This window comes from Nannospalax galili, unplaced genomic scaffold (assembly GCF_000622305.1).
Source record: "Nannospalax galili isolate Female #2095 unplaced genomic scaffold, S.galili_v1.0 scaffold381, whole genome shotgun sequence".
Classification (NCBI taxonomy): domain Eukaryota; kingdom Metazoa; phylum Chordata; class Mammalia; order Rodentia; family Spalacidae; genus Nannospalax; species Nannospalax galili.
In genome coordinates, this window is record NW_008347312.1 from 203411 (window position 1) to 230128 (window position 26718).

General features: G+C 42.1%; 1 protein-coding gene across 1 annotated transcript in view; it reads left to right on the forward strand.

Annotated features, from left to right (window-relative positions):
• The window catches only part of Cog7 (component of oligomeric golgi complex 7), a 93340-nt gene that overhangs the window by 6849 nt on the left and 59773 nt on the right, over positions 1-26718 (forward strand). Inside the window, exons 5-7 of the mRNA XM_008843817.3 lie at positions 9112-9194; positions 10634-10756; positions 21645-21843. Of these exons, the coding sequence (XP_008842039.1) occupies positions 9112-9194; positions 10634-10756; positions 21645-21843 (405 nt within the window). The remainder of the gene's footprint in view (positions 1-9111; positions 9195-10633; positions 10757-21644; positions 21844-26718) is intronic.

Genomic DNA, 26718 nt, shown 5'->3' on the forward strand with positions numbered 1-26718 from the left:
TCCTTAAGAAAAACAAAACACTTAAAAGTTAATAGTCTCTTTTAAATGTCTCTTAACTGTGGGCTTCTCTAAAATCCAAAACAAGTACTGTCTTATTTCAAAGGGAAGAACTGGGCACACCTAAGCAAAACCAAAGTCCGGCAAAGTAGCTCAAGGCTGGACATCTGGGATTCACTCACGATCTTCTGGCTCCAAAGGGTTCTGGCAGCTCCACTGCTCTGAATCTGCAGTCCACAGCACACTCAGCTGGTCTCATAGACCCAGGCCAGCTCCATTCCACACCTGCCACTGTCCTTGATGGTCGTCCCATGGTCCCGGCATCTCCAAAAAGCTGGGGTCGCCACTGAAACTTAGGCTACACCTTCACTAATGGCCTCTTCTTGACTGTTGGGGTGCAAAGCCTCAGTTTCTCTCCATGACCCCTTCAGTCCTGGGGTCTTCACTGCAACTGAAGCTGCACTTTCACCAATGGCCTTTCCTGGCCTCTCAGACTGCCAAGCCTCAGCTGCTCTCTATGACCCCTTCATGCTTTCAACACCAGAACCATGCAAGAGACTCTTGCACATTACCAAGTCCTACTTCCAGCTTGAGATAGAGGCTCAGTTCCCCTCTGTGTACTTACCCTGAGGAAATACCTCCCAGAAGACTCCACCACAGTGATGCTGGTCTCTTGTTACTTACAGCTGATTTTTCAGCCCCAGGTAACCAGCATCAATTGTCCCAGTAAAGCAAAGGTTTTGCTTCAGGTTCTGGTCTCTTCTTAATTACAGCTGATTCTTCAGCCCCAGCCGACCAGAACCCACAGATTCTTAATCTAAAATCTCACACGAACAGCCCTGATAATCTCCACCTCCCTTTGAAGCTTCACAAGCCAGGCCTCCATTGTCTACAAGTCTTTCAGCACAACCTTTCCAAGCTCCACTGCAACAAACTCTGAGCACGCAATGGCTTTTCCAGCCCAAAGTTCCAAACACTTCCACAGTCCTCCCAAAAACACCAAGGTCAGGTCTGTCACAGCAATATCCCACTCTCTGGTACCAATCTCTGTCCTAGTTTGTTTCTCCATTGCTGTGACAAAACACTCTGACCACTACCAACTTGGGGAGGAAAGGGTTTATTCAGCTTATATCTCCCAGGTCATAGTTTATTAGGGAGTCTAAGGTAGGAACTCAGGGCAGGAACCTGGAAGCAGGAGCTGGAGCACAGGCCACGGAGGAATGCTGTTTACTGGCTTGCTCCCCTAGCCCCTGCTCAGCCTGCTTTTTTATGCAACACAGGCCCACCTGCCCAGGGGTGGCACCACCCACAGTGGGCTGGGCCCTCCCACATCACTTAGCAGTCAAGAAGGTGCCCCCCAGACATGGCCACAGGCCAGTCCAATGAAGGCAATTCCCCGATTGAGGCTCCCTCAACCCAGGTGTGTCAAGTTGACACTAAAGCTATCCAGCACACATACCCTCTAGATCCCAGCATTATCATTTTACAGCCTACCACAACCCCTTCCTGTGTCCCATGCTGGGAATGGAACCCAGGGCTCAGCAAGTGCTCTGCCACTAGCTCCATCCCAGCCTTGCATGTGCTGTATCACATCTCTACCAGATCACCTATTGCTCCATCTTATTTCTTTTTCTTTTATTATTTTTATTTTATTAGGAGCTCTACCACTGAGCTGCAGCCCCAGATCTTCTTTTCCTTCTGTTTTGAGAGTGGTGGGACTGTGGAGGGAACCCAGGCTTTGTGCCTTGTGCATGCTGAGCACTCACTTTACTATACTCCTAGTTAGCCTTGGTCTCACTTGTTGCAAAGTCAGTTGCAGACATCAGTATAATTCACTCCTCATAGTACATCCACAGGAGTACTGCCTAGTCAGGAAACTACAGTGCTGAAGCTGTTTCCACAGCTGTTTGTGTTGGGCAGAACGTAGTCTGTGTTCACGGCTTCTGCTCACGTCCTATGTGAGGCCTTCTGAGTTCCATGTTCCTCTTGAATTTACTCTGTGGAGGCCACTGGCAGCTGTTTCCTCACCAAACTTGAAGGCGTGGAATCAGTTTCCACTTTTCTGTCAACATCCATAGTTTACAGTGTTATTTTACATTCTCTCTCCTGTTTTGAAAGCACCTCCACTCTTGGCTCCTGAGGTGAAGTGTCAATTTGCTTATATGACAGTACGTTGCTAACAATGAAATTAAATTGTAAGGACCTAGAGTAGTTGAAAAATTCTAATTTTTCATTTTGTTTTCAGTTGCATGGATATGCTGACCCAATCGTCATCAGTTTTTGGAAAGCTATATTAATTGCTATGTAATTATAGACATGAATATATATATACACATATATATATAAACAGTTGTCATACACATAAATATCACAAAATTTCAATATATTGTATTTGACTATATAATATTTTGTTAATTTTTTTAGAGCAAAATAAAACTTTCTCCAAACTGGGTGTGGTGGTGCACACCTTAAGTCCCAGCACTTGGGAGGCAGAGGCAGGCGGATCTTTGTGAGTTCCAGGCCAGCCTGGTCTACATAATGAGTTCCAGGCCAGCTGGGGCTACAGGGAGACCCTGTCTCAAAAAGAGGAAAACAAACAAACAAAAAAACCAAAAAAACTCTTTTCCCCAGCTTTTACAAAAACGTGTGTGATTTAGGTATATAGCATGCTGACTGACACATATGTAGCGCACCCATCACCTCACAAAGTTACCTTTTTTCTTTTTGTGACAAGAGCACATAAGATCTACTCTGTGCAAATTTGAAATATATAATGCACTCTGATTACTTGTAGTCACTATGCTTACAACTCATAACTGAGAGTTAGAACCCTTTGAGGAATGTCTCATGTTTCCCCCATCCTCCACCTCAGGCAGCTATAAGTCTACTCTGTCTCTCTAAGCTCAGCTTTTTCGATTCCATGTATCAGGGTGGTCATGCGTGAGTTCTCTTTCTCCAGCGTGTTGTGCTTGGCATGGTGCTCTCCAGGCTCTTCTGTGTAGTTACAAATGGCAGGATTTATTTCTGTTTTATGACTGAAAGGAGACTGTCCTCCTCTGCCCCCCAAGTTGCTGGTGATTGAATGTAGGGCCTTGTACATGCTGGGCAGGCACTCTACCATCGAGCTACATTTCCATCCCTGGGAAGTGTTTGCTGGAACAAGAGGCAGAAGCCAGGGCTGCCATAGACGCCTTGGGTGACCCTCTGCATAGTTGAGTATTCAGCATGTGGAGAGCCGCTTACCTTCCCCTTGCCTGGTAGTAATGTTGCTCTCACAGATTCTTTTACCCAATCACTCTTCTTCATAGTTAAGGCCTAAAAAGATTGGCCTTGCCCTGGTGAAGTCTCATCAAAGTCAGGGCTCCACACTGGGACTGTAACTCAGTGGTAGAACACTCACCTAGCATGTACAACATCCTGGGTTTAATATCAGTGCTACCTGAAAAAATAAAATGGACAAACAAAACTTTACTGAATTTATTGGTTTTAATAGGATTTTTTTTTTTTTTTTTGGTGTGGAATCTTTAGGATTTTCTACATATAGGAACGTCTCCACAGATTTGACTTTTTTTCATATCTGAATGTCTTTTATTTTCCTTGCTTGGTTGTTCTGTTTAAGACCTCCATTACTATGTTAATGTAACTGGAGACATGGACATGCTTGTCTTATTTCTTATCTTTACCACTAAATATTCTGTTAACTATGTGCTTTTCAGAAGTATATGGTTTTTCTTATGTTGCTAGTTTCCTTCTATTCCTAGTTTATTGGATATTTTTATCATGAAAGAGTGTTTGAGTCTTGTTAAATACTTTTTCTTTTTCATTTGAGATGATTATTATTTCCCTCCCTTACTTTGTTAATGTGGTGCATTGCATTGATTGATGCTTACATATTGAACCATCCTTGCATTAAAGAATAAATCTCACTCAATTCTGGAATATAATCCTAATCCTTTTAATGTGCTGCCCAATTTGGGTCATTAGTGTTTTTGTTAAGTATTGCTTGTTTTAATTTTTAATTAATTAATTAATTAATGTTTTATGTGTATGAGTGTTTTTGGCTTCATGTGTATTAAGTCCACCTATGTTGTGCAATGCCTGCAGAGGCCAGAAGAGGGCATCAGGTCCACTGGAACTGGAGTTACATCTAATTGTTAGCCTCCATGTGGGTTCTGGAAACCAAACCTGGGTCCTCTGCAAGAACAACTAGTACTATTTTTTGGGTGGGGGGTGTCTTTCTGAAACAGGGTCTCCCTGTAGCTGCAGCTGGCCTAGATTCACTATGGAGACCAGGCTGGCCTCGAACTCACAGAGATCTGTCTGCCTCTGCCTCCCGAGTGCTGGGACTAAAGGTGTGTGCCACCACACCCGGCTCAACCAGTACTTTTAACTGCTGAGCCATCTCTTAAGCCCCTGTTTGTTTTTTGAGACAGTCTCCCTGTAGCCCTAGCTGACCTGGAACTCATTATGTAGACCAGACTTGCCTTGATCTCACCGAGATCCTCCTGCCTCTGCCTCTCGAGTGCTGGAATTAAAGCTTATGTCTGGCAATTTTTTTGTTTTTGAAACAGGGTCTCATGTAACCCAGGCTAGCCCCAAACTATGTAGCTGAGGATAACCTTGAACTCTTTGTGTGTGTGTGTGTGTGTGTGTGTGTGTGTAAGTGCAGGCATCTGCATACCAACGTATGGGTGCAGAGGTCAGACCACAGATTTTGGGAGTCAGTTTTCTCTTACCTTGTTTTGAGGCAGGGTCTCCTGCTGTTTATGCTCTGTGTACCGTAGGTTAGCTGACCTAGAAGCTTCTGGGTGCCTCTCCTGTCTCAGCCCCCACCTCACTGGGATTACAGACGGCACCACTGCTTTCAGTTCTTTCTGTGGTTTTTGGTTATTTGAATTCTCATCAGTAGGTTTACAGGGTAAACTCTTTTACTTACTGAACCATTTTCCTGGCCTGACCTTGAACTTCTGAGCCTCGGTTTCTACCTCCTGAGAGCTAGCATTACATGCTACCATGCCTGGTTTTATGCAGTGCAAAGAATCAAACCCAGGGCCCCATGCATGCTAGGCAAGCACTCTACCAACTGAGCTACATCCCTAGCTACTACTAAGAATGTTTTTTCATCTTTCAATAGGGATATTGGTCTACGCTCTCCTTTTCTTCTTGTGTCTTTGTCTAGCTTTGGATTCAGTATGAGGATCTTATAGAATGAGTTAGGTGTCTCCTCCTCTGCAGTTTTTGTGGAAGGGCTTGGGAACAGCTGGTGTTAATTCTTTAAATGTCTAGTTGAATTTGTCAGTTAAGCCATACAGTCCCAGACTTTTCTTTGTCAAAAAGTTTTTTGTTTGAGATTTAGTGTGTGTGTGTGTGTGTGTGTGTGTGTGTGTGTGTGTGTGTGTGTGTGTGTGTGGTGAGGGTGGGGGAGGAGTCCCGAGAGGGTGTTGGATCCACTACAGCTAGACTTGTGAGCCACCCAGCATGGGTGCTAGAAACTGATCTTACATCCTCTGGAAAATTAGTACGAACATCTGAACCACTGAGCTATCTCTCTAGCCCTGATTTTTGGTCACTGATGAAGTTCTTGTACTAGTTTTGGTATTTCTTTTCTTTCTTTATGTGCTTTTTTTTTTTATTTTTAATTTTTTGGTCTTTTTGAGACAGGGTCTCCCTGTAGCTCCAGCTGTCCCAGAACTCACTATGTAGTAGACCAGTGTTGCCTTGAACTCACAGAGATCCGCCTGCCTCTGCCTCCCGAGTGCTGGGATTATGTGCTTTTTTTTATTTTTTATTTTATTTTACTTTTTGTCTTTTGAAGCAGGGTCTCCCTGTAGCCCCAGCTGTCCTGGAACTCACTATGTAGACCAGGCTGGCCTTGAACTCACAGAGATCCACTTGCCTCTGCCTCCCAAGTGCTGGGACTACAGGTGTGCGCCACCACGTCCAGCTTATGTGCTTTTTAAAAAAAAATATTTATTTTTATTTTATGTGTATATGTGTATTGCCTGCATGTAGGTAAGTGCACCCATGTCGTGCAATGCCCGCGGAGGACAGAAGAGGCTGTCGGATCCCCTGGAACTGGAGTTATGAACAATTGTTAGCTGCCATGTGGGTGCTGGGATTCGAACCCGGGTCTGTTAGCTGCCATATGGGTGCAGGGATTCAAACCCGGGTTTTCTGCAAGAACAACCAGTGTTCTTAACTGCTGAGCCATCTCTCCAGCCCCTCTCTATGTGCTTTTAAGATTTTATTTATTTTTATTTTATGTATGAGTGCATGTTTACTTGCATGTATGTAAGTATACCACGTGTGTGCCTGGTGCCTGAGGAGTCCAGAAGAAGGTGTTGGATACCCTGGAACTAGAGTTAAAGGACGCCACTGGGTGCTGGGAACCCAGGTCCTCTGGAAGACCAGTAAGTGCTCTTAACCGCTGCGCCATCTCTGCAGCCCTCTCTATATGGCTCTTTGAGACTGGGTCTTGCTGTGTAGCCCTCACTGGCCCTGAAACTGCTATGTAGGCCAGCCTGGTCATAGCAGTTCTCTTGCCTCTGCTGCTGGGATTATAGGAGTGTGTCAGTGTGCCCAGCTTAGAATGTCTTTATCATTGATACTCAGTCTTTATAGATGGAATGTTTGTAGAAATTTATCAGTTTCATCAAGGGTATCTGATATGTTGTTTTATAATTGTTCAAAGTATTTTTCTAAAATCCTTATTTCTGTAGAAGTGGTGGTAATGTTCTGTCTTTCATTTTTAATTATATATATTTATATTTTCTGTCTTAGTGAATCTAAGACTTACCAATTTTGCTGACTTGTTCAAACTCCCGTCTTCATGATTTCCTTTTTCGTTTTCCTGTTTTCTAGTTTACGTATCTCTGTTTAATCTTGATTCTTTCCTTCTTTCTAATACTTTTGGATCTTGTTTATTCTGTTTTGTTTGTTGCTTTTTGAGGTAGCATCTCACTATATTATTATGTCACCCTGGTTGGCTTTGAATTCTTACTTCTGCCTCTACCACCACTCCCGACAGTGCTACTTAAATAATCCTTTTATTACAGTTTTTGAGTACTCAGAGCAACTGTGTTTTGTGCTTATTTGGCAGGGATAGTTAAACAAGACAGGAGATGTCAGTGCCCTCATGGGGCTTCTGTTTTCACACTGGGAAAGACAGCAAGCTGTCTTAAGAACCTAATGCAAGGACAGGTGTGCTTAGTTCTGTGAAGACAAGGCCTGATAAGAGACTGGCAGGGTGAACCCAATTTGCATTGACTGCTTAGGATCCAGGTCACTACAGATTATAATAAGCACCAAGGCCCTGAGGTGGTGAGATTGTGATTTGTTCTAGGCACCTGACAGAAAGCTTGCTTGTCTGACTGTTTTTCAGTTCATATAAACACTAGATGGGGCTAGAGAGGCGTGCTGGATAGCTTTGGAGTCAACTTGACACACCTGGGTTGAGGGAGCCTCAATTGGGGAACTGCCTCCATTGGACTGGCCTATGGCCATGTCTGTGGGGCATCTTCTTGATTGTTGAATGATGTGGGAGGGCCCAGCCCAGCCCACTGGGCAGGTGGGCATATGTTGTATAAGAAAGCAGATTGAGCAGGGGCTAGGGGAGCAAGCCAGTAAGCAGCATTCCTCCATGGCCTGTGCTCCAGATTCTGCCTCCAGGTTCGTGTCCTGAGTTTCTAGTTTTGGCTCCCTGATGAACTGTGACCCAGGAGATGTAAGCTGAATAAACCCTTTCCTCCCCAAGTTGGTATTGGTCAGAGTGTTTTGTCACAGAAATGGAGAATCAAACTAGGACAAGAAGTGATGGCAGTTAAGAGGTGGCTCCCAGTACCCACATGGCAGCTAACAGCCACCTGTAACTCCAGTTCAAGGGAATCCAATATCCTGTTCTGGTCTCTGCGGGTATTGCATGGCAGGGGTGCACTTATATACATGCAGGCAAAACACTCATGCACATAAAGTAAAAATAAAATTTAAGGAAACCACTAGAGTCAGATGGAATTGCTGTTTTGTGGTTGGAGCAGCTGAGAGTATCAGTGCTGCACGTGGTACTGTGGTTTCTCATCCTGCCTCTGACTGAAGCTCTCCAGAAACTGCATTTCCCTCACCCACAAAATGAGCTTGCTGGTTATTTTGGACACCTGTCAGTCGCAGTTCATGACTCTGCATGGGCCAGAACTAGGTAAGGGAAGTGGACCCTTGAACAGCACTAGAGTCTTTGGTCTGAACCCTGTTTTCATTCATTTTACCATCCACATGTGCTGATTACTTTGCACTCTAATATTAGTGCTTATTCTCTCCCTCTCCCTCTCCTCTCTGTCTCTCTGTTTCTTTTTCAGACAGGATCATTGTTATATAGTCCAGCCTGCCCTTGAACTCATGATCCTCCTGCCTTTTTGGATGACATGCATATGCTGCCTTGGTCAACTAATCTTAGCTATATTTATGGTGCTGATTGATATAGTATTTTAGCAAGCAAGGCTTGTAGTGTCTGATTATTGAGTCCCATAATCTGTTCTTATTTCTTATGTTTGTGATCCTCACTTATGAATTCATTCATTTCTCTTGTAGGAACTTTAAAACATTTTTTTTTAATTTACTTATTTCTTTTTCTTGGTTTTTTTTTTTTTTTTTTGAGACGAGGTCTCTCTATAGCACCAGCTGGCCTGGAGTTCTCTTTGTAGACCAGCTGGCCTCAAACTCACAAAGATCTGCCTGCCTCTGCCTCTGGAGTACTGGGACTAAAGGTATGTGCCACCACGCCCAACTTTTGGTTTATTTATTTCTATTTTATGTGTATGAGTGTATTGCCTGCGTGTATATAAGTGCACCCGTGTAGTGCAGTACCCATGGAGGTCAGAAGAGGGCATCAGATCCTCTGGACTGGAGCTATAGATGGTTGTTAGCCACCATGGAGGTGCTGAGATTTGAACCCAGGTCTTCTGCAAGAGCAGCCAGTGCTGTTAACCACTGAGCCATCTCTCTAGCCCATGAGAACTTCTGAATCTAGCTGACATACATCCAAATTCCTATTAGTGAATTGTTTGTCTTGGCTGCACTAGAAAACCTGGTAACACATACACTTTCTTGTTTTCTGTTCTTTAGATCAGTCTAAAGTATTTGTGAAGGTTTTTACTGAAATTGACCGGATGCCCCAGCTCCTTGCATACTACTACAAGTGTCATAAGGTAAGAAGCTGTGAGCCATTATGAGTATGGAAGCCACCAACACTGGGCTGCAAAATCTGTTTCAGATGCAAAGGCGCCCTCTGGTGGGCTTTCTTTAGATAGCCGGAAAGGGGTGCTATGGGTCCAGCCTATGTATACATTGACTGCCTACTTGGAAAAGTCATTGGTTTTCATCCTTTATAGTTACAGCTCAGTTCATTTACAGACTTGACACGTTGTCTTAATTTGTCCCTATTTTTGTCTTTTAAGGGATTCATGTCTTAAACTTTATTATGCCCTTAGCAAGTCATTAGAATTGAATATGTTTTCAAGCCGGGCATGGTGGTGTATGCCTTTAGTCCCAGTGCTTCAGAGGCAGAGGCAGATGATCTCTGTGAGTTCAAGGCCAGCCTGGTCTGCATAGCGAGTTCCAGGCCAGTTGGGGCTACAGGGAGACCCTGTCTCAAAAAGACCCAAAAAAAAGGAATTGAATATGTTTTCAAGGGTTAGGTTATCAATAAAAAACTGGAGCTTCCTGGGCCAATTGTAATTCTTTCCAACCCAATGCTAATGTGTTGTTGTTGTTGCTGTTGTTCTTGTTTGGTTTTTTTGAGACAGGGTCTCACTGTGTAGCCTTGATTGGCCTGGAACTCACAATGTATATGAGGTTGGCTTTGAACTCACAGAGATCTATCTGCCTCTGCAGATAGGTTATCAATAAAAAACTGGAGCTTCCTGGGCCAATTGTAATTCTTTCCAACCCAATGCTAATGTGTTGTTGTTGTTGCTGTTGTTCTTGTTTGGTTTTTTTGAGACAGGGTCTCACTGTGTAGCCTTGATTGGCCTGGAACTCACAATGTATATGAGGTTGGCTTTGAACTCACAGAGATCTATCTGCCTCTGCCTCCCAGGTGCTGGGATTGAAGTGGGGGGAGGGGTGTGTGTGCATCACTACACCTGAATTTTCAAAAAATTGTTTATTATAGTATGAGTGTGCCATGGTGCACATGAGGAGGCCAGAAGACAACTTTCTGGCATCTGTTCTCTCCTTCCACCTTTAAGTGGGTTTCAGGGATTGAATTTCACAAGTTTGCCATTGTAAATGCCTTTACCTGCTGAACCATCTTGCCAGCCCTCATAGGTGGAAGGCATGAAGCTTTATGTCTACTCTAAAGTCTCTTCAGAGAAGTGTGGTGTGCTCTGTGGAAGCACATTGGTATGCTTTGGGACAGGTCAGAACAGACAGGATTGCCAGAGACAGATTCAAAGCTTTAGGTGATGTTCAGGGCAAGAGACTGGGCTTTGCTTGTTTTCTGCATTTTTTCAAATGGATGAACTTCATTCAGGACTTGAGCACTCAGGACAGTGGGCAGTGGGAAGTCCCAAGCCTCAGTAGGGGGGTTTTAGGAGGTGGCATGTCTGGTGTACTCTGTAAAGACCCTTTTGTTTTGCTTCTGCAGGTCCAGCTTTTAGCAGCTTGGCAAGAGCTGTGCCAGAGTGACCTTCCCCTGGATCGGCAGCTCACTGGCCTCTACGATGCCTTGCTTGGGGCTTGGCACACGCAAACTCAGTGGACTACACAGGTAACAGTCCATCTGGATTGGAGAGCAGAGCTAATGGGTGACTACTTGAGAGTGATGGCTCTCAACTGCAGAGCACCCCGCAAAGAACCTCCCCATTTGCTGTGGTCAACCAAGGAGTTAAAACACAGGCTTAGAAACTCCTGGGTCTCCACTAAAATCCTTCTTATCACTTTTACCTGTATCTTAAGTGGTATCTAATGTGGCAATGTTCAGCTGGGAGCCTCAGCCTTTCCTGAAAACCATTATCTTGAGATCTGAAACTGGAGGCCCCTAGTCAGGTGGTAGAGTGAGGCTTTTTATCTTAACCTTAGCTAAAGTTCCCTTGTTCTCACCAAGAACTGAGGAAGACTATGGTTTTAGAGGTACCCTCTGAGCAGGGTATGGCGAGGTTTGCAGTAGAAGTCTCCTGCCCCTCCTTGCTCAGAGTCTGCAGGCATTTGTAGCCATAGGGTGGCTAGGAGGGAAAAACCCATCCTACTTGGGAATGATGACGGGTCAGGCCTGATAGTCATGTGGCTTATTTTCACAAACTGTCATGAATCACTCTTTAGATACTCATCAGTCATTTGCTGGAACAAACTCAACTGTAGTTGGAGAGAATTCCTTATACAGGGTCATGTCATTCAAGTTGATTAAAGTGTTTTGGCGTTTTCTTCCTCTTCCTCTCCTCCTCTTCTTCCTTCCTTCTTTCTTCTTCCTTTTTTTCCCCCCTGTGAGACAGATTCTTGCTATGTAGCCCAGCTTGGCTTTGAACTTAATGATCCTATGATCCTCCTTCCTCAGCCTTCCAAATGTTCTAAGGTGCCCCACCCTTCTTTCTTTTTGCTTGAACTAACCTAATTCAGACTTAGATTCTAAGTTCCTGTAGAAGTTTCACAGTTTTTAGGTAGTTATCAGTTTCCAGCAAGCCTATCCATCCACATTTACTCATGTGTCCTTCCTTCTTCTACAATTTATTACAGGAATAACAACTTAAGTCCATACGTAGAACTGGCTTGCCTCATTTAACAGAAAGGCCTTGGACTACTCAGCCCTTTGTTCAGTCTTCAGCCTTGGTTTTGTGTGGTGTGAGTTTTTGTCATCTATATCTTTGGCTCATGGCCCATTTTCTTTTTTCTTTTTTTTTTTTTTTTTTTTTTTTTTTTTTTTCTTTTTTTTTTTTGGTCAAGGGCCTTTTTTTTTTTTTCTTTTTTTTTTTTGGTCAAGGGCCTTTTTTTTTTTTTCTTTTTTTTTTTTTTTTTTTGTCGTTTTGAGACAAGGTTTCCCTGTAGCCTCAGCTGGCCTGGAACTCCCTATGTAGACCAGGCTGGCCCAGAACTCACAGAAATCCGCCTGCCTCTGCCTCCCGAGTGCTGGGAATAAAGGTGTGCATCACCATGCCCGGCTGTGGCCCATTTTCTTTATAGGAGGTAATCATGACAGGCAGACTTCCATCTCCTGAAGCTTGGAATAGTTCAAGGTAAGGCCAGAGATGGCAGGGCCAAGTATCTCCTTTGTCATATTCTTCTTCTCTTAGTATTTAATTTTATTTTAGTGGCGATTTTTAGCAGTGGTACTAGGGATTGAATCTTTGGCCTCAGACAGGCTAGGCAAGTATACACTTCCAATGAGCTGTATTTTAAATCTTCTTTTTCATTTTATTTTGAGACAGGGTTTCCTTAAGTTGCTCAGGATAGCCCTGAGCTATTCTATATCTGAGGCTGGGCTTGAACTTGTGATCTTCCTGCCTCAGCCTCCTTCCTAAGTAGCTGGGATTGTAGGCCTGTACCACTATATCCAGCTTTTCCACTATTTTATTTTTCTTTTAAATTTATTTTTAAAAATTTACTTTGTTATTGTTTTGAGACAGGATCACATTCTGAAGTTCAATTGGTTTGAAATTTACTGTGTGAGCCAGGTGTGGTAGCTCACCGCCTTTATTCCCAGCACTCAGGAGGCAGAGGCAGGCGGATTTCTGTTCTGTGAGTTCAAGGCCAGCCTGGTCTACATAGTGAGTTCCAGGCCAACTGGGGCTACAGGGAGACTCTGTCTCAAAAAAAAAGAAAAGAGAAGACATTTACTGTTTACTGTGTAACCCAAACTAGCCTCCAATTCGTAGCAATCCTCCTGCCTCAGCCTCCTCAGTGCTGAAATTAGAAGTATGTACTGTAACACCTGGTTCTCCCAGCATTTTATTATTTTTCTTGTTTTGAAAAGAAAACTATGTAGCTCTCGTTATCCTGGAACTCACTGTGTAGACCAGGCTGACCTTGATCTCACAGAGATCTGCCCACCTCTACCTCCCAAGTGCTGGGCTTAAAGGCCTGTGCCATCATGCCTGGTTTAAGTGTTGCTGAGGATGGAACCCTGGTTGGGGCTTTGTGCATGCTAGGCAAGTACTCCACTAACTGAACTGCATCCCCAGTCCTTCCCAGTATTTTAAATGAAACTTTTTCTTTCCAGTACTGGGGATCAAGCTCAGAGCTATGTGCTTGCTAAGCAGATACCTTACTACTGAGCTACACTCTCAGTTCTCCCCCAGTACTTTACTATGAAAAATTTTCCTACATGTAAAAAGTTGAGAGAATTATACAGTAAATACCCCCACCCCCTAGACTCTGCAATGAACATTTTGCTGTATGTGCTTTATCACAAATCTGTCTCTCTATCCATGTCTCCATCTGCTCATTGAACCTTCTTATTTTTTGATTCATTTGGAAAGTAAGTTGCAAACATCATTTACTTTAGAACATATGAATATTATTAGCTAATATTCAATCTTTATTTATTATTATTATTGGCCTTTTTGAGACAGGGTCTCCCTGTAGCCCCAGCTGGCCTGGAACTCACTGTATAGACCAGGCTGGCCCTGAAGTCACAGAGATCCACCTGCCTGTGCCTCCTAAGTGCTGGGATTAAAGACATGTGCCACCACACTCAACATTTTTATTATTTTAAAAAATATTTATTATTTTGTGTGTACGAATGTATTGCTTGCATGTGAGTAAGTGCGTTTGTGTTATGCAGTGCCTTCAGAGGTCAGAAGAGGGCTTCCGATCCCCTTGGAACTGGAGTTAGGACAGTTGTTAGCCACCTTGTTGGGTGCTGGGAATTGATCTGGGTCCTCTGCAAGAGCTCTTAACCACTGAGTCAACTCTCCAGTCCCTCAATATTAGGTAAAATGGTAAAATGCAATAATCTTAAATATGCCATATTATTAGTTTAATAATTGTGAATACCTGTGTAACCTAATTCTCTTTTAAGACAAAAGGGTATTTTAGAAAGTTCCCTGTGTTTTTTTCCCAGGCAACTGCTGCTCTGAATTTTTTTCTTCTTAAGTTAGTCTAGCCTGCTCTGGCTTATCACCCAGGTGGGATCATTTGCAGTGTGCATTTTTGGCTCAGTGTTGTATCATTGTTTGTTCTTTGTTATTGCTGAATACTATGACATGGTGTGAATATACATCAGCCTATTCACATAGTCACTTTTTGATGGACACCTGGGCTAGTTCCAGCTTGAGGCTATTGTTAAGAAGGCCACTCTGAACAGTGTTCTGCAAGAGTTTTTGTACTCGTATGTGCCCATATCTTTTAGGTAACTACTAGGGAGCAGAATTGCGGGTTCACAGGGCAGGGGTGTGTTTAGATGTATAAGAAATGGCCTGACTTCTTTCTAAAGTGGTTGTACTTTTGTGTATGTACAACCGTGTGTGAATTCTAATGGTTCCACTTCCATGCTAACACTAGGTGTTGTCATTTTTAATTTCAGCCTTTCTGGTGGGTGTGTAGCAGCATATCATTGTGGTTTAATTTGCATTTCCCTGATGACTAAAGATATTGAACACCTACTCATGTGCTTATTGGCCATTTGTATATCTTCCTTTGTGATCTGTCTATGCAAGTTTTTTACTTAATTTTTTTTATTTATTTTTTTAATGAATGGGTTATTTGCCCTTGAATAATTGAATTCAACGAGTTTTTCATTCTGGATATAAGTCCTTTTTCAGATACATTGTAGATACTTTCTTCTAGTCTGTAGCTTGAGCAGAGGGTTTTTTGTTTGTTTTTAAGGTGCTGGAGACTGAACCAGAGCTTGCACATGCCAAGCAGGAATTGGCACTCTACCTCAGCTTTGAGCAGAAGTTCTGATTTTATTACATTGATTGATTGATTGATTGATTGATTGATTGTGTATGTGTGCATGTGTGTGTTATTGAGCACATGCAGAGGTCAGAGGACAACTTTTGGGAGTCAGTTATTCCCTTCCCCCATGTGAGACCCGGGGATCAAACTCAGGTTATCAGGTTTGGTGGCCAGTACCTTTCCCCACAGAGCCATCTTGCTGGGCCAGAACTACTGATTTTTTTCTTTTCTTTTTAGATTTCTTTTCTTTTATGTGTATGTATGTGTGTGTGTGTGTGTGTGTGTGTGTGTATATATATATATATATATACCTGTGTGTCTGCTACATGTGTGTGGGTACTCGAGGAGGCCAGAAGAGAAGAGTATATTGGATTCCCAGGAGCTAGAGTTACAGGTGATTCTAAGCCGTCCAACATGGGTGCTAGGAATTGAACTTGAGTCCTCTAGAAGAGCAGAACATGCTCTTAACCACTGAGCCATCTCTGTAGCCCCTGGAAGTTCTGACTTTGATGAGGCCAAGTTTATCAGTTTTTTCTTTTTTTTTCTTTTTTGGTCTTTTTGAGACAGGGTCTGCCCTGTAGCTGTAGCTGGCCTGTAACTCACTATGTAGACCAGGCTGACCTCAGACTCAGAGATCTGCCTGCCCCTGCCTCCCAAGTGCTGGGATTAAAGGCATGTCCACCATGCCCAGCCAGTTTTTTCTTTTATAGTTATTGTTTTCCAAACCCTAATGAACCATCACCAATCCCCAAGTTGCAAAGGTATTCTTCCATTGTTTCTTCTATAAGCTGGCTTATTAGCTTTTACACTTAGCTCTATGGTCCATCCTAATTAGTTGTTATCCATAGGTCAGGTCAGAATGCCTTTTTATAAGTTAGGTTAAATTTCTGGCCCTAGTTTATGAGGTTGGTCTCATAATACTTGTACTTACATACTTAATTAAGTACTTACTTAAATGACTTGGGCATGGAGGAAGAGTTAGATGAAATGGCTCTATTCCAGTGAATTCTAATCTTTATGCAAAGTCCTTTCCTACACCTCCTTGTGAATACATGATTTTTTTAGAACACATTGGGTTCCTCATGCCCAGAGTTTCCTCTTTCCTTGCAATGACTAGACAAAAGGAATTCTCTGGCCATTTGTTACAAAACAACAGAAGTTCAGACTGCAAGATTTGGAGATAGGATGGTCGGTAGTGGTGGGGCACACTTTTAGTTCGAATACTTGACAGGCAGAAGCCGGTGGATATCTGTGAGATCGAGGCCAGTCTGGTCTACATAGTGAGTTCCAGGTCACCTGGGGCTACAGGAAGACCCTGTCTCAAAATACAAAACATTAAAAAAAATTGGGGGAATTGAGGGTGCTTTCTTAGTCATGGAAACAATAACCATAAAACAGAGGCCATCAACAACTTGGATAAACCATGCTTCATCAATATCAAAACCTCTACTGCTGCCAAAGACTGGAAGATGTCTATAAAACATAGCTGATAATGAATTTATATCTGGAATAAAGAACTCCAATAACTACATAGTGAAAAAAGCAAGTAGCTCAGTTTTTCAAAATGAGCTCAAGACTTGAGTAGACACTTAACAAAGGGAGATAATGCTATGGCCAATAAATAAGCCCAGGAGTAGGTGCTCAGAGCACTTAGTCATCAGGAATACAGACTGAGGTCACAGTGAGAGACTGTTCCACACCCACCAGAAAGCACGTAATTAAAAGAATGACAACATCAAAATGTTAGTAAGTGATAAATCTTGCAATGTTTAAAAAACTTAAATGCAAGAAAATTCTTAACATTTATGTATTCTGTGTACCATCAGAACAACTTTTCAGAAGGCCACCATTTGGCACCAAGGCTCTAACTCAGGTTGTCAGTCCCAGTGGCAGGCACTCTTACCCACTGAGTCATCACATCAGTCAGCTCCATATGTAAATTTTTATTTATTTTTATTTTATTTTTGGTCTTTTTGAGACAGGGTCTTCCCATAGCTCTAGCTAGCATGGAACTCCCTATGTAGACCAGGCTGGCCTTGATCTTACGGAGATCATCTCCGTCTGCCTCCCAAGTGCTGGGACTAAAGGTGTGTGCCACTATGCCTAGTGAGGGTTTTTTTTTTTTTTTTTTTTTGGTGTTTTTGAGACAGGGTCTCCTTGGTAGCCCCAGCTGTCCTGGAACTCACTATGTAGACCAGGCTGGCCTTGAACTCACAGAGATCCGCCTGCCTCTGCCTCCCGAGTGCTGGGATTTAAGGTGTGCACCACCATGTCTGGCTGCCTAGTGAATTTTTAAAGTAACATTTAAAATTAATGAATTCAGTAGTGATATGGATGGTGAGTTGATGAGGAAAGATCAGAGAAAGGTAAGCACCATTGCTTGATACGGGATGGTGATGGCGGTGTTCAAGAACTAGGTGTAGCAGCTCATACCTGAGATCCAATCACTGGGGAAACTGAGACAGGAGAATTACTGCAGGTTCAAGGCCAGCCTGGGCTGCAGAGTGAGACCTTGTCTCAAAAAAAGAAAAAGCAGCTGGGCGTGGTGTCGCACGCCTTTAATCCCAGCACTCGGGAGGCAGAGGCAGGCAGGTATCTGTGAGTTCAAGGCCAGCCTGGTCTACATAGTGAGTTCCAGGACAGCTGGGGCTACAGGGAGACCCTGTCTCAAAAAGACCAAAAAAAAAAGGCAAAAAGGAAGAAGTTCAAGAATTGTTAGGACTTGTTCTAAGGACAAGTAATTGGTAATTGGTACAAGGATTGAAAGAAAGGAAAGTCAAAGGGAGATTTTCATCCTGGTGAATGGGAAAATTACTGACAAACAGGGAAGTTAAGGGAGATAGGTCTAGGGAAGTCAGTGGGAAAATAATGACTTGCAGTTTGGGGTGCTTTAAAAAATTTATCAGGATGAAAAGATGGCTCAGCGGTTAAGAGCACTGACATCTCTTGCAGAGGACCTGGGTTTGGTTTCCAGCACCTGCGTGGTGGCTAAGAACCATCCCAAAGTCCAGTTCTAGGGGATCCAATGCCCTCTTCTGACCTCCACAGGCATTGCACACATGGTGTGCTTAAACACATGTAGGCAAAACACTCGAACACATAAAAGAAAAATAGAATTTTTTAAAAACTCCAGTTCCAGGGTATCTGATGCCTTTTTCTGGCCTCTGTGGACATTGCATGACACAGGTGCACTGATACACATGCAGACAAAACACTCATACACATAAAAATAAATAAATTTATTTTTGTGTGTGCTTGATATATATGTTTGTGCGCAAGTGAAATAGCTTGCTTGTGCAGATCAGAGGACAACTTAGTGGAGTCAGTTCTTTCACCTTTCTGTGGGTCTTGGGTATTGAGCTTGCATCTTTCAAGATAAATGCCTTTACCCCCTGAACCATCTCATCAGCCCTGGGGTGCTTTTAAATTCCAGGTAAGAGTGGTTAGCAGCAGCAAAGAAGGTTGTGGTTGGAAGACTTGCTCAGGGAGTACAAGTTGGAGCAGAATAGCCATTGAGCTGTTTGGTGTTTTTATTGGATTGCTTGGCTCTCTGCTCTTTCAGACTCCAGCAGGATCCTCCAAGCAGCATATCATACATAGAATGATAGCCATCAAATGAAACAAATGTCCTATGAAATGTTGTTAATTCTCAGAGAAATTAAGAAAAAATATGAGAATATTTTGGATCACATTTACAACTACCTATGGTCAGTTGCTAGTGGTCTTTAATCCATTCTAAGTTGACATATATAGTGTACAGTAAGAGTTCTAATTTCTTTTCTTTTTCTTTTTGGTCTTTTTGAGACGGGGTCTCCCAGTAGCCCCAGCTGGCCTAGATAGAACTCACTACATACATAGACCAGGCTGGCCTTGAACTCACAGAGATCCACCTGCCTCTGCCTCCCAAGTGCTGGGATAAAAGGCATGCGCCACCACACCTGACAAGAGTTCTAATTTCTTTCCTTTTGTTAGAGGATACTCAGTTTTCTGAGCACCATTCATTGTCAAGATTACACTTTCTCTGTTAAATGGTCTTGGCATTTTTTTTCTTGCAGTGTTTTCCTCTGGTTTTTGTATTGACTGCACAGAATTGGGTGGAAGTATTCTATTAGTCTAACTGCTGCCATAACCAAATTCCTTAGTCTGGGCAGTTTAAACAACACTAATTTTCTCAGAATTCTGGAGGCTACAAGTCTAAGTCTAAGAGTAAGGTGTTTGCAGGTATTTCTCTCTCTCTGTCTCTCTCTCTCTCTTTTGACAGGGTCTTCCTGTAGCTGCAACTGGCCTGGAACTTACTATAGACCAGGCTAACCTTGATCTCACAGAGATCCTGCCTGCCTCTTGAGTGCTGGCATTAAAAGTGGGTGCCACCATGCCTGGCTTGTCTTTCCATCTTCTCCCTGGGTCTTCCTTCCAAACATTTCGATTGTCTTATCCAGGAGACCATTGGTACTGGGTTAGAGCATACCCATCCATGTGGCCCCATAGTATTTTCATGACCTCTTTAAAGGGGCTATCTCCAAATATAGTCATGTTTACGGTATTTGGTAATTAAGACTTTAACATAGAATTTTAGGGAGACACAGTTCAGACTGTAAGATGCTCCTTCATTGTTTTCAGTGTCTTGGGAGGATTGGTGTTAATTTTTCTTTGTTTGCAGAGTTCACTAGTAAAGCACCATCAATTCTGATCTTTATTTGAACTCTTTTGGCTTGTTTGTTTTGAGACAGAGTCTCATGTATTCCAGGCTAGCCTTAAACTCCTAGTCTTCTACCTCTACCTCCTAAGCACTGGGATTGCATATCTAGTGATCTGGCCATTGCTGGCTGCTGATTCAGTTTCCTTACTAGCTTTGGGCCTATTCAGTTTCTCTTTCCTCAGGAGCTAGCTTTGGCAGTTAGTGGTTCTAGCATTATGTCTGGTGTTCAGTGTGCTGGCATGCAGTTGTTTGTAGTGTTTCCTTGTAATCTTGGCATGCATTTTATTTTTGTAAAAATGGTGATGGTGTACCTATCTTCATATCTGATTTTAGTAATTTGAATATTCTATCTTATTTTCTTAGTCATTTTAGGTAAAGGTTGCCAATTTTATAGTTCTTTCCCAAAAAGCCAACTTCTGGTATTAATTTTATGCATCAATTTTCTGTTCTTTGTCTCTGCTTTAAAACCTCAGGTTTTTGTTTTGTTTTTTGTTTTGCTTTAGGTTTAGTTTGCTCTTTTTCTAGTTCTAGTTCTTGATTTTTCTCTTTTTTGGGGGGATAGACTCTCATTATGTATCCCAGGCTGGCCTTGTATTTGTTGTGTAAGCCGAGGATGGCTTTGAACTTCTGATTTGCTTGCCTCCACTTCCAAAGTGCTGGATTACAGGAGGTGCCACCCCACCTAGGTTTATGTGTGATGCTGGGGATGGAACCAGGGCATCATGCATAGTAAATAGGAAAGCACTCTGTCAACTGAATTATACCTCAGCCCCTCTAGTTCTTTAATATATCATAGTTAGATTATTAATTTGATAAATTTTTATTGTATGCATTTATAGCTATAAATTTCCCTCTTCATTCTGGTATGTCCTGTAAGTTTTTACTGTCCGTTTTTTTGGGGGGGAGGGTGTATTCTTTTTGAGGCAGGGTCTCTGTAGCCCCAGCTGGCCTGGAACTCACTATGTAGACCAAGCCAGCCTTGAACTCAGATCCGCCTGTCTCTACCTCATGAAGTTTGAGTTTTTTGAATGTATGGTTTCACATTTACCCCATTTGGCCTTAGGTTTTTCTAAGAATAGTTCTTACATTTCACTTCGTGTTTGTACCTATTTAAGTTGTAGCAAAAAGGTATTTAATTGATACAGGGAGATGAAAATATCTTCTAAATGGACTTTATACATCATTCAAGTTTTCCCCAAGAGACCTAAAGAACTGAGATTGGAAATGGAGACTATCAGTGAGGAAGTGAATGATCTAAACAAATCTAGATCCATTGGTATGTAAGAGAAGCTGTGTGGGGGCTGGAGAGATTGCTCAATGGTTAAGAGCACTGGCTGTTCTTGCAGAGGACCTGGGTTCGTATCCCAGCACCCACATGGCAGCTAACAGCTGTCCATAACTCCAGTTCCAGGGGATCTGACACCCTCTGTGGGTATTACATGACATGGGTGTACTTACGTATATGCAGGCATAACAATCATACATATAAAATAAAAGTAAATAATGTTTTGAAAAAAGAGAAGCTGCTGGGCATGGTGGCACATGCCTTTAATTCCACCACTTGGGAGGCAGAGGCAGCCAGATCTCTTGAGTTTGAGGCCAGCCTGGTCTACATAGAGTGTTCGAGGCCAGCTGGGACTACAGGGAGACCCTGTCTCAAAAAAAGAGAAGCTGTGTGGGCCAAAGATCTGTGACAAGAAGTGGCTTCAGACCAGACTCCGTGTCTATACAGACCCTTCCAATTCTGATCAGTGAATTCCTCTCATTGTGTTTTGCTTCCCCTTTCAGTCTCTCCATTTTCTTTTTACCTTGAGTTCTCTCTAGTTTCTGGTGACCATTTCAAAAGTACCTGATGGCATTTGGTAAGCCTGGACAGGGAGGTGCATGAAGTTGTCAGTTGTTCTGGCCAAAGTGCAGCTTCTGCTACATTCCATCCTGGGCATGTCCAGTTTGCAGTGAGGGACAGCTCCTGATTGGCCGAAGTTCAGTTGTGCCAGGAGACAGCTTATTTGGAAGATTCCTTTCTGTATATCCTATGTGCTAATGCAAGACCTCTCTCCCACTACAGGTTTTCAGGAACCCCCAGGAGGTGGTGACCGTGCTGCTGATTCAGACCCTGGGAGCCTTGGTGCCTTCTCTGCCCATGTGCCTCAGTGCAGGTGTAGAGAGGGTGGGACCTGAGCTGGAGCTCACTAGACTGCTGGAGTTCTATGACACCACTGCCCATTTCGCTAAGGGCCTGGAGATGGCACTGCTCCCCCACCCACGTAAACATTCCTTCCTCATCCTCTTGGGTTTGCCTTTACTTGCTTTTGGGGGCCTGAGTTTGTTTGCCATCTCAAGTAACTGATTGTACAGAAGGGAAAGAGTCAGTGTTTCTCTGCTCTCCTAGAAGGCTTTTCTATGAAAACAGTACTTGTGGGGAAGTGGGTATTCTGTATATTCCTAGCCATAGTACTGCCCAGGCACTTTGCAAGCTCCAAGCGCAATGGACACTTCTGCTACAGTGCCTTAGAATGTGGAGAGGCTCAGTGTGAGGCAGGGAGACATGAATGGCAGTGAGCAGGCAGCAGGTTTCACTGGTCGGCTCTTCTTCCTTTCAAATCAAAACCTCAGACAGTTCAACCTCAAAAGTAGTTTACAGAAACATTTAATAAAAAAAAAAACATTTAAGTTAGAGGGGAACTTTGAAGGAGCCATTCAGTCATGATATGACTGATGGTGACTGTAGAGAAAATTGACTTTCTCTGTGACTGGTTGAGAGCAAAGCACAGCTTATCTATTTGGGTAAACAGTGTGTGGCACATTGTATTTTTCCAGCTGTTTTCCATCTATATCAAAAGCACTGTAAACTTTTAAGTAACATAGACCTCATGATGCATGCTGCTGTCAAATCAGGAAATTGCTTTAGGAAGGCCTCATTCTGCCATATGGCTGCTGTGTGTCACTGACTTGGTTTATTTAATAGTTATTCTCTCTAATTACATTGTGTTTAATTGCCTGTACATTCCAGGAGTGTGTTTGTTGTACCAGCTCCTGATGATTCATGGATGTCTGGACACACTCACTAGTCAGACTGCACACGTGGGAGAGGCACATGGATGTGGGTGACTTCTGGAGGACTGTGATGCCCTGGCTGAAGTGGCTAAAGAATGCTTAGCCCATGCATCCTGCTGGAGCAGAGCTTGACAAACATAGGGCAGGGAACACACTGCACTCCTCCCCCCAGGGATGGACTTTCTTAAACACCAGAGAACTGCCCTCTAAAGTCAGTCATGTAGGTTCAGATTTCTAGTAATTCCTGTTGAGGTTTTCAAACATTTTGTTGTTGTTGTTGTTGTTGTTGTACTTCTGGGAAGACTGATTTGGTTGTACATGATTATATCCGAGTACTTAAGAGTATTTTGGGTTGAAGGCTAGCCTGGACTACATAGTTAGACCCTTGCTCCAAATGACAATAAAGAGAATAAAGATGATGTATAATTTCATGATTCAGAAAGAGATAGTAGCAATATTCTGTTATATTTCTTCCCAGCAGTTCAAATATATATGCATTGAAGCTGGGCACAGTGGCCCATGTTTGCAGTCTCAGTACTTGGAAGGCTAAGGCAGGAGGATTGTGAGTTTGAGGCCAGCCTGGACTACATAGTGAGTTCAGTGCCAGCCTGAGTTATGTAGTAAAACCCTGTCCTCCAAAAAAGTGTCCATCTAATAAATGAATAAATATACATTGCTTGTAAGCATTAATAAATATTTAACATATATACTATGTGCAAAGTATAGAATTTTAATATAGCAAATACTATGTAGTATATAAATACTATATTATTGCATAAAAGTGTATTTTTGGCATTACATGTCTATATTATATACACATATACTATGATATAACAATACACGTAATATATAAAATATTTAAGGGTCGGGCGTGGTGGCGCATGCCTTTAATCCCAGCACTTGGGAGGCAGAGGCAGGTGGATCTTTGTGAGTTTGAGGCCAGCCTGGTCTACATAGTGAGTTCCAGGACAGCTGGGGCTACAGGGAGACCCTGTCTCAAAAAAGGCAAAAAAAAAAAAATTAAAAATATTGGTAGTATATAATCCTATATTATTTTTGTTTTTAAATAGTATAGAGAGGATAGCTATTGGCAAAGTGCTTGCCTCACAGTGTGAGGACCTGAGTTTGATGTTTAGCACCCATATGGAAACAGCTGGGCACAGTGACTGGCACTTGTAACCCTAATGCTAGTAAGGCAGAGACAAGTGGACCCTGAGACTCACTGGCCAGCCTGTTTGTTTTAATTGGTGAGTTCCAAACCAGTGAGAGAGACCCTGTCTTAAAAGAGGTGAATGACATTTCTGAGGATGATACTCAGTCTTGTCCTCTAGCCTCCACATGAGCTTATAACACATATACACCTACACATACATACACATTATACTTTAAAAACAATAGGAGTCTGGTGCTGCAAACTTTTGATCCCAGCACTCGGGAGGCAGAGGCAGGTAGAGCTCTATGAATTGGGCCAGCCTGGTCCACATAGCTAGTTCCAGGCCAATCAGGGTTACATAATGGGACCCTGTCTCCAAAAAAGAAAGAGAATGAGTATTTTCTTAGTCATTAGATGTTATCCTAAATATGGCTTCTAATGACTGCTTTATAACTGACAGAATTTTTTTTTGTCTTTTTAAAAAAAATTTTTTATGTGTATGTGTGTACTGCCTGCATGTAGGTAAGTGCACCCGTGTCATGCAATGCCCTCGGAGGTCAGAAGAGGCTGTCAGATCCCTTGGGACTGGAGTTATGGACAGTTGTTAGTCGCCATGTGGGTGCTGGGATTCAAACCCGGGTCTTCTGTAAGAATAGCCAGTGTTCTTAACTGCTGAGCCATCTCTCCAGCCCCAACTGACAAAATTTTTAAGACTTATAATTTTAAAATTATAAGTCAAACCATTATGAACTGTCTTACAGTTTTTCTCTTTGAACCCAACTCTGATTTTTTAGGAAAAGTGTAAAGCTGTAGTTGCTACAAAAGGAAGTTCTAAAGCTGCTTCTCCTATTTTCTCCTTAGGAAGTTCTATCTGTTTTGTACCTCAGGAATGAACAGTAGCACTGACTCCCCTCCCCCCTTCTGCTCTCATTTCCAGGTTCTTAGATAATTAATGATATATCATTTTACATTTTTACTTACTGATTTTCAAAAATTATGAAACTTAATTTTTCTCTTGATTACAAACTTGTTTTTTGCTTCTTCTATTTGGAGATTTAATGTATTTTTCATTAATTTTTAGAGCAGTTAATTTAAAATAATATATTATTGAATATACTTATAAAAAGCAACAAAAATATGCATTACAAAAATTCCTGACACAGAAGTTTGTAATACAGGGGCTGGAGAGATGGCTCTGCAGTTAACACTGACTGTTCTTGCAGAAGACCCGGGTTCGAATCCCAGCACCCACATGGCAGCTAACAACTGTCCGTAACTCCAGTCCCAGGGAATTCGACAGTCTCTTCTGTCCTCCTCTGTGGGCATTGCATGACATGGGTGCACTTATCTACATGCAGGCAATACACACATACACATTAAAAAAAAAAAGTTTATAATACAAAATGAAAGTCTCCCACTGTTAAAAATTTGATATATGTTCCTAAAAGGTTCTTATATGGTAAACTATTTCACTCTTTATCTGTTGCAGATATAATTTCTAAGTTTTCTCTCATCTTTAACATTTTTCTGTTATTTTAATAATTAATATGTATAAATGATGCAACTTAAGATATAAGAAAGCCTATACAACAGAATGCAATTTCAAAAACAATTTAGGTTGACTTTATTATCAGTAAGCATTTATTATACAAAGTCCTGAAATATTTATTATACAAAACCCTGAAAAAACAAAACAATCATTCTCAACTTGCTAACTAGAAACAGCCTTATGGAAAATGCATATGTGAAGATTTTGTATGTATGTGTGTATACTGAATATGCTGTGTTCGGTTCAGGCTGGCTTGTACAGCTTAGGTTGACCTTGAACTCCTGATCCTTCCTGCTGTACCTTCTGGGATTATAGGCATGCACCACCACACCCAGCTTTTGAATATGTGTTTAATGGAATGTTTTGTTACCACCATTATATCCAGGCATTTAATACTGGCTCCATTTGCCATCCAATTCATAGTTTATGTTCAGATTTTGCCAGCTCGACAGAAATCTTTCTTGCTGTTTCCCATCTGTCTCCTTCTGAGAGCCAACTAGTGGATGTACACTGTATTTGGTTGTTCACACTTTGTAATCTCTTATTTAAAACAGTCACTTTATCTGTTTTGTGTTTCATTGACATCCTTGAAAAAGATAGTAGGTTTCTGGGGAATGTCCCACATTCTGGAATTCTGTTTTTTTTTTTTTTTTTTTTTTTTTTAACTGCTAACATCAAGCATTTTGGATACACACAAAAAAATGTTGCCCGTATACTGCTGTGTATGTCCTGTTGCCTCACTACAGGACACCCATAGTGTCCAGTGGCTGTGCCAGGATAGATTAATCACTTGGTAAATGTATCTGCTAGATCACTCCGTTGTCATTACCTTTTCCTCTTTGTCATTATTAAGTAATCCATAATGGATACTATGAGCACATAGAAAAAGACTGTTCCCCAAGAAGCACTTATCCAGTAGCTTGACCATCCATTGATACCTTCTGCCTGAATACACTTTTACATTGCTGATTAAAAATGATGATTTCCTAGTTCTCCCATTCTTTCTATATTTATTTGCTGGCATTCTATTGTAAGGAAATTATTTTTGGGATGCTGGGGATATAGCTCAGTTGGGAGAGTGCTTGCTTAGCAGAACATGAAACCCTGAGTTTGATCCCCAGTAGCACATAAACTGGGCATTTTGGTGCACATCTGTAATCCCAGCATTGCCTTTAATTTCAGCATTTGGGTGTGGAGGTAGCAAGATTTTTTAAAAAATATTTTATTTATTTTTTTGACAGAATTTTCTCCTTTTTTAAAAAAAATTATTTAATAACCATATAATTAGAAGAAGCATTTCATTACAACAGCATTGACATATTCAATAACAATTTCCAGAGCTAAGATGCATCTCTTTCAAAATTGGCTGTAAATTTTTAGGTT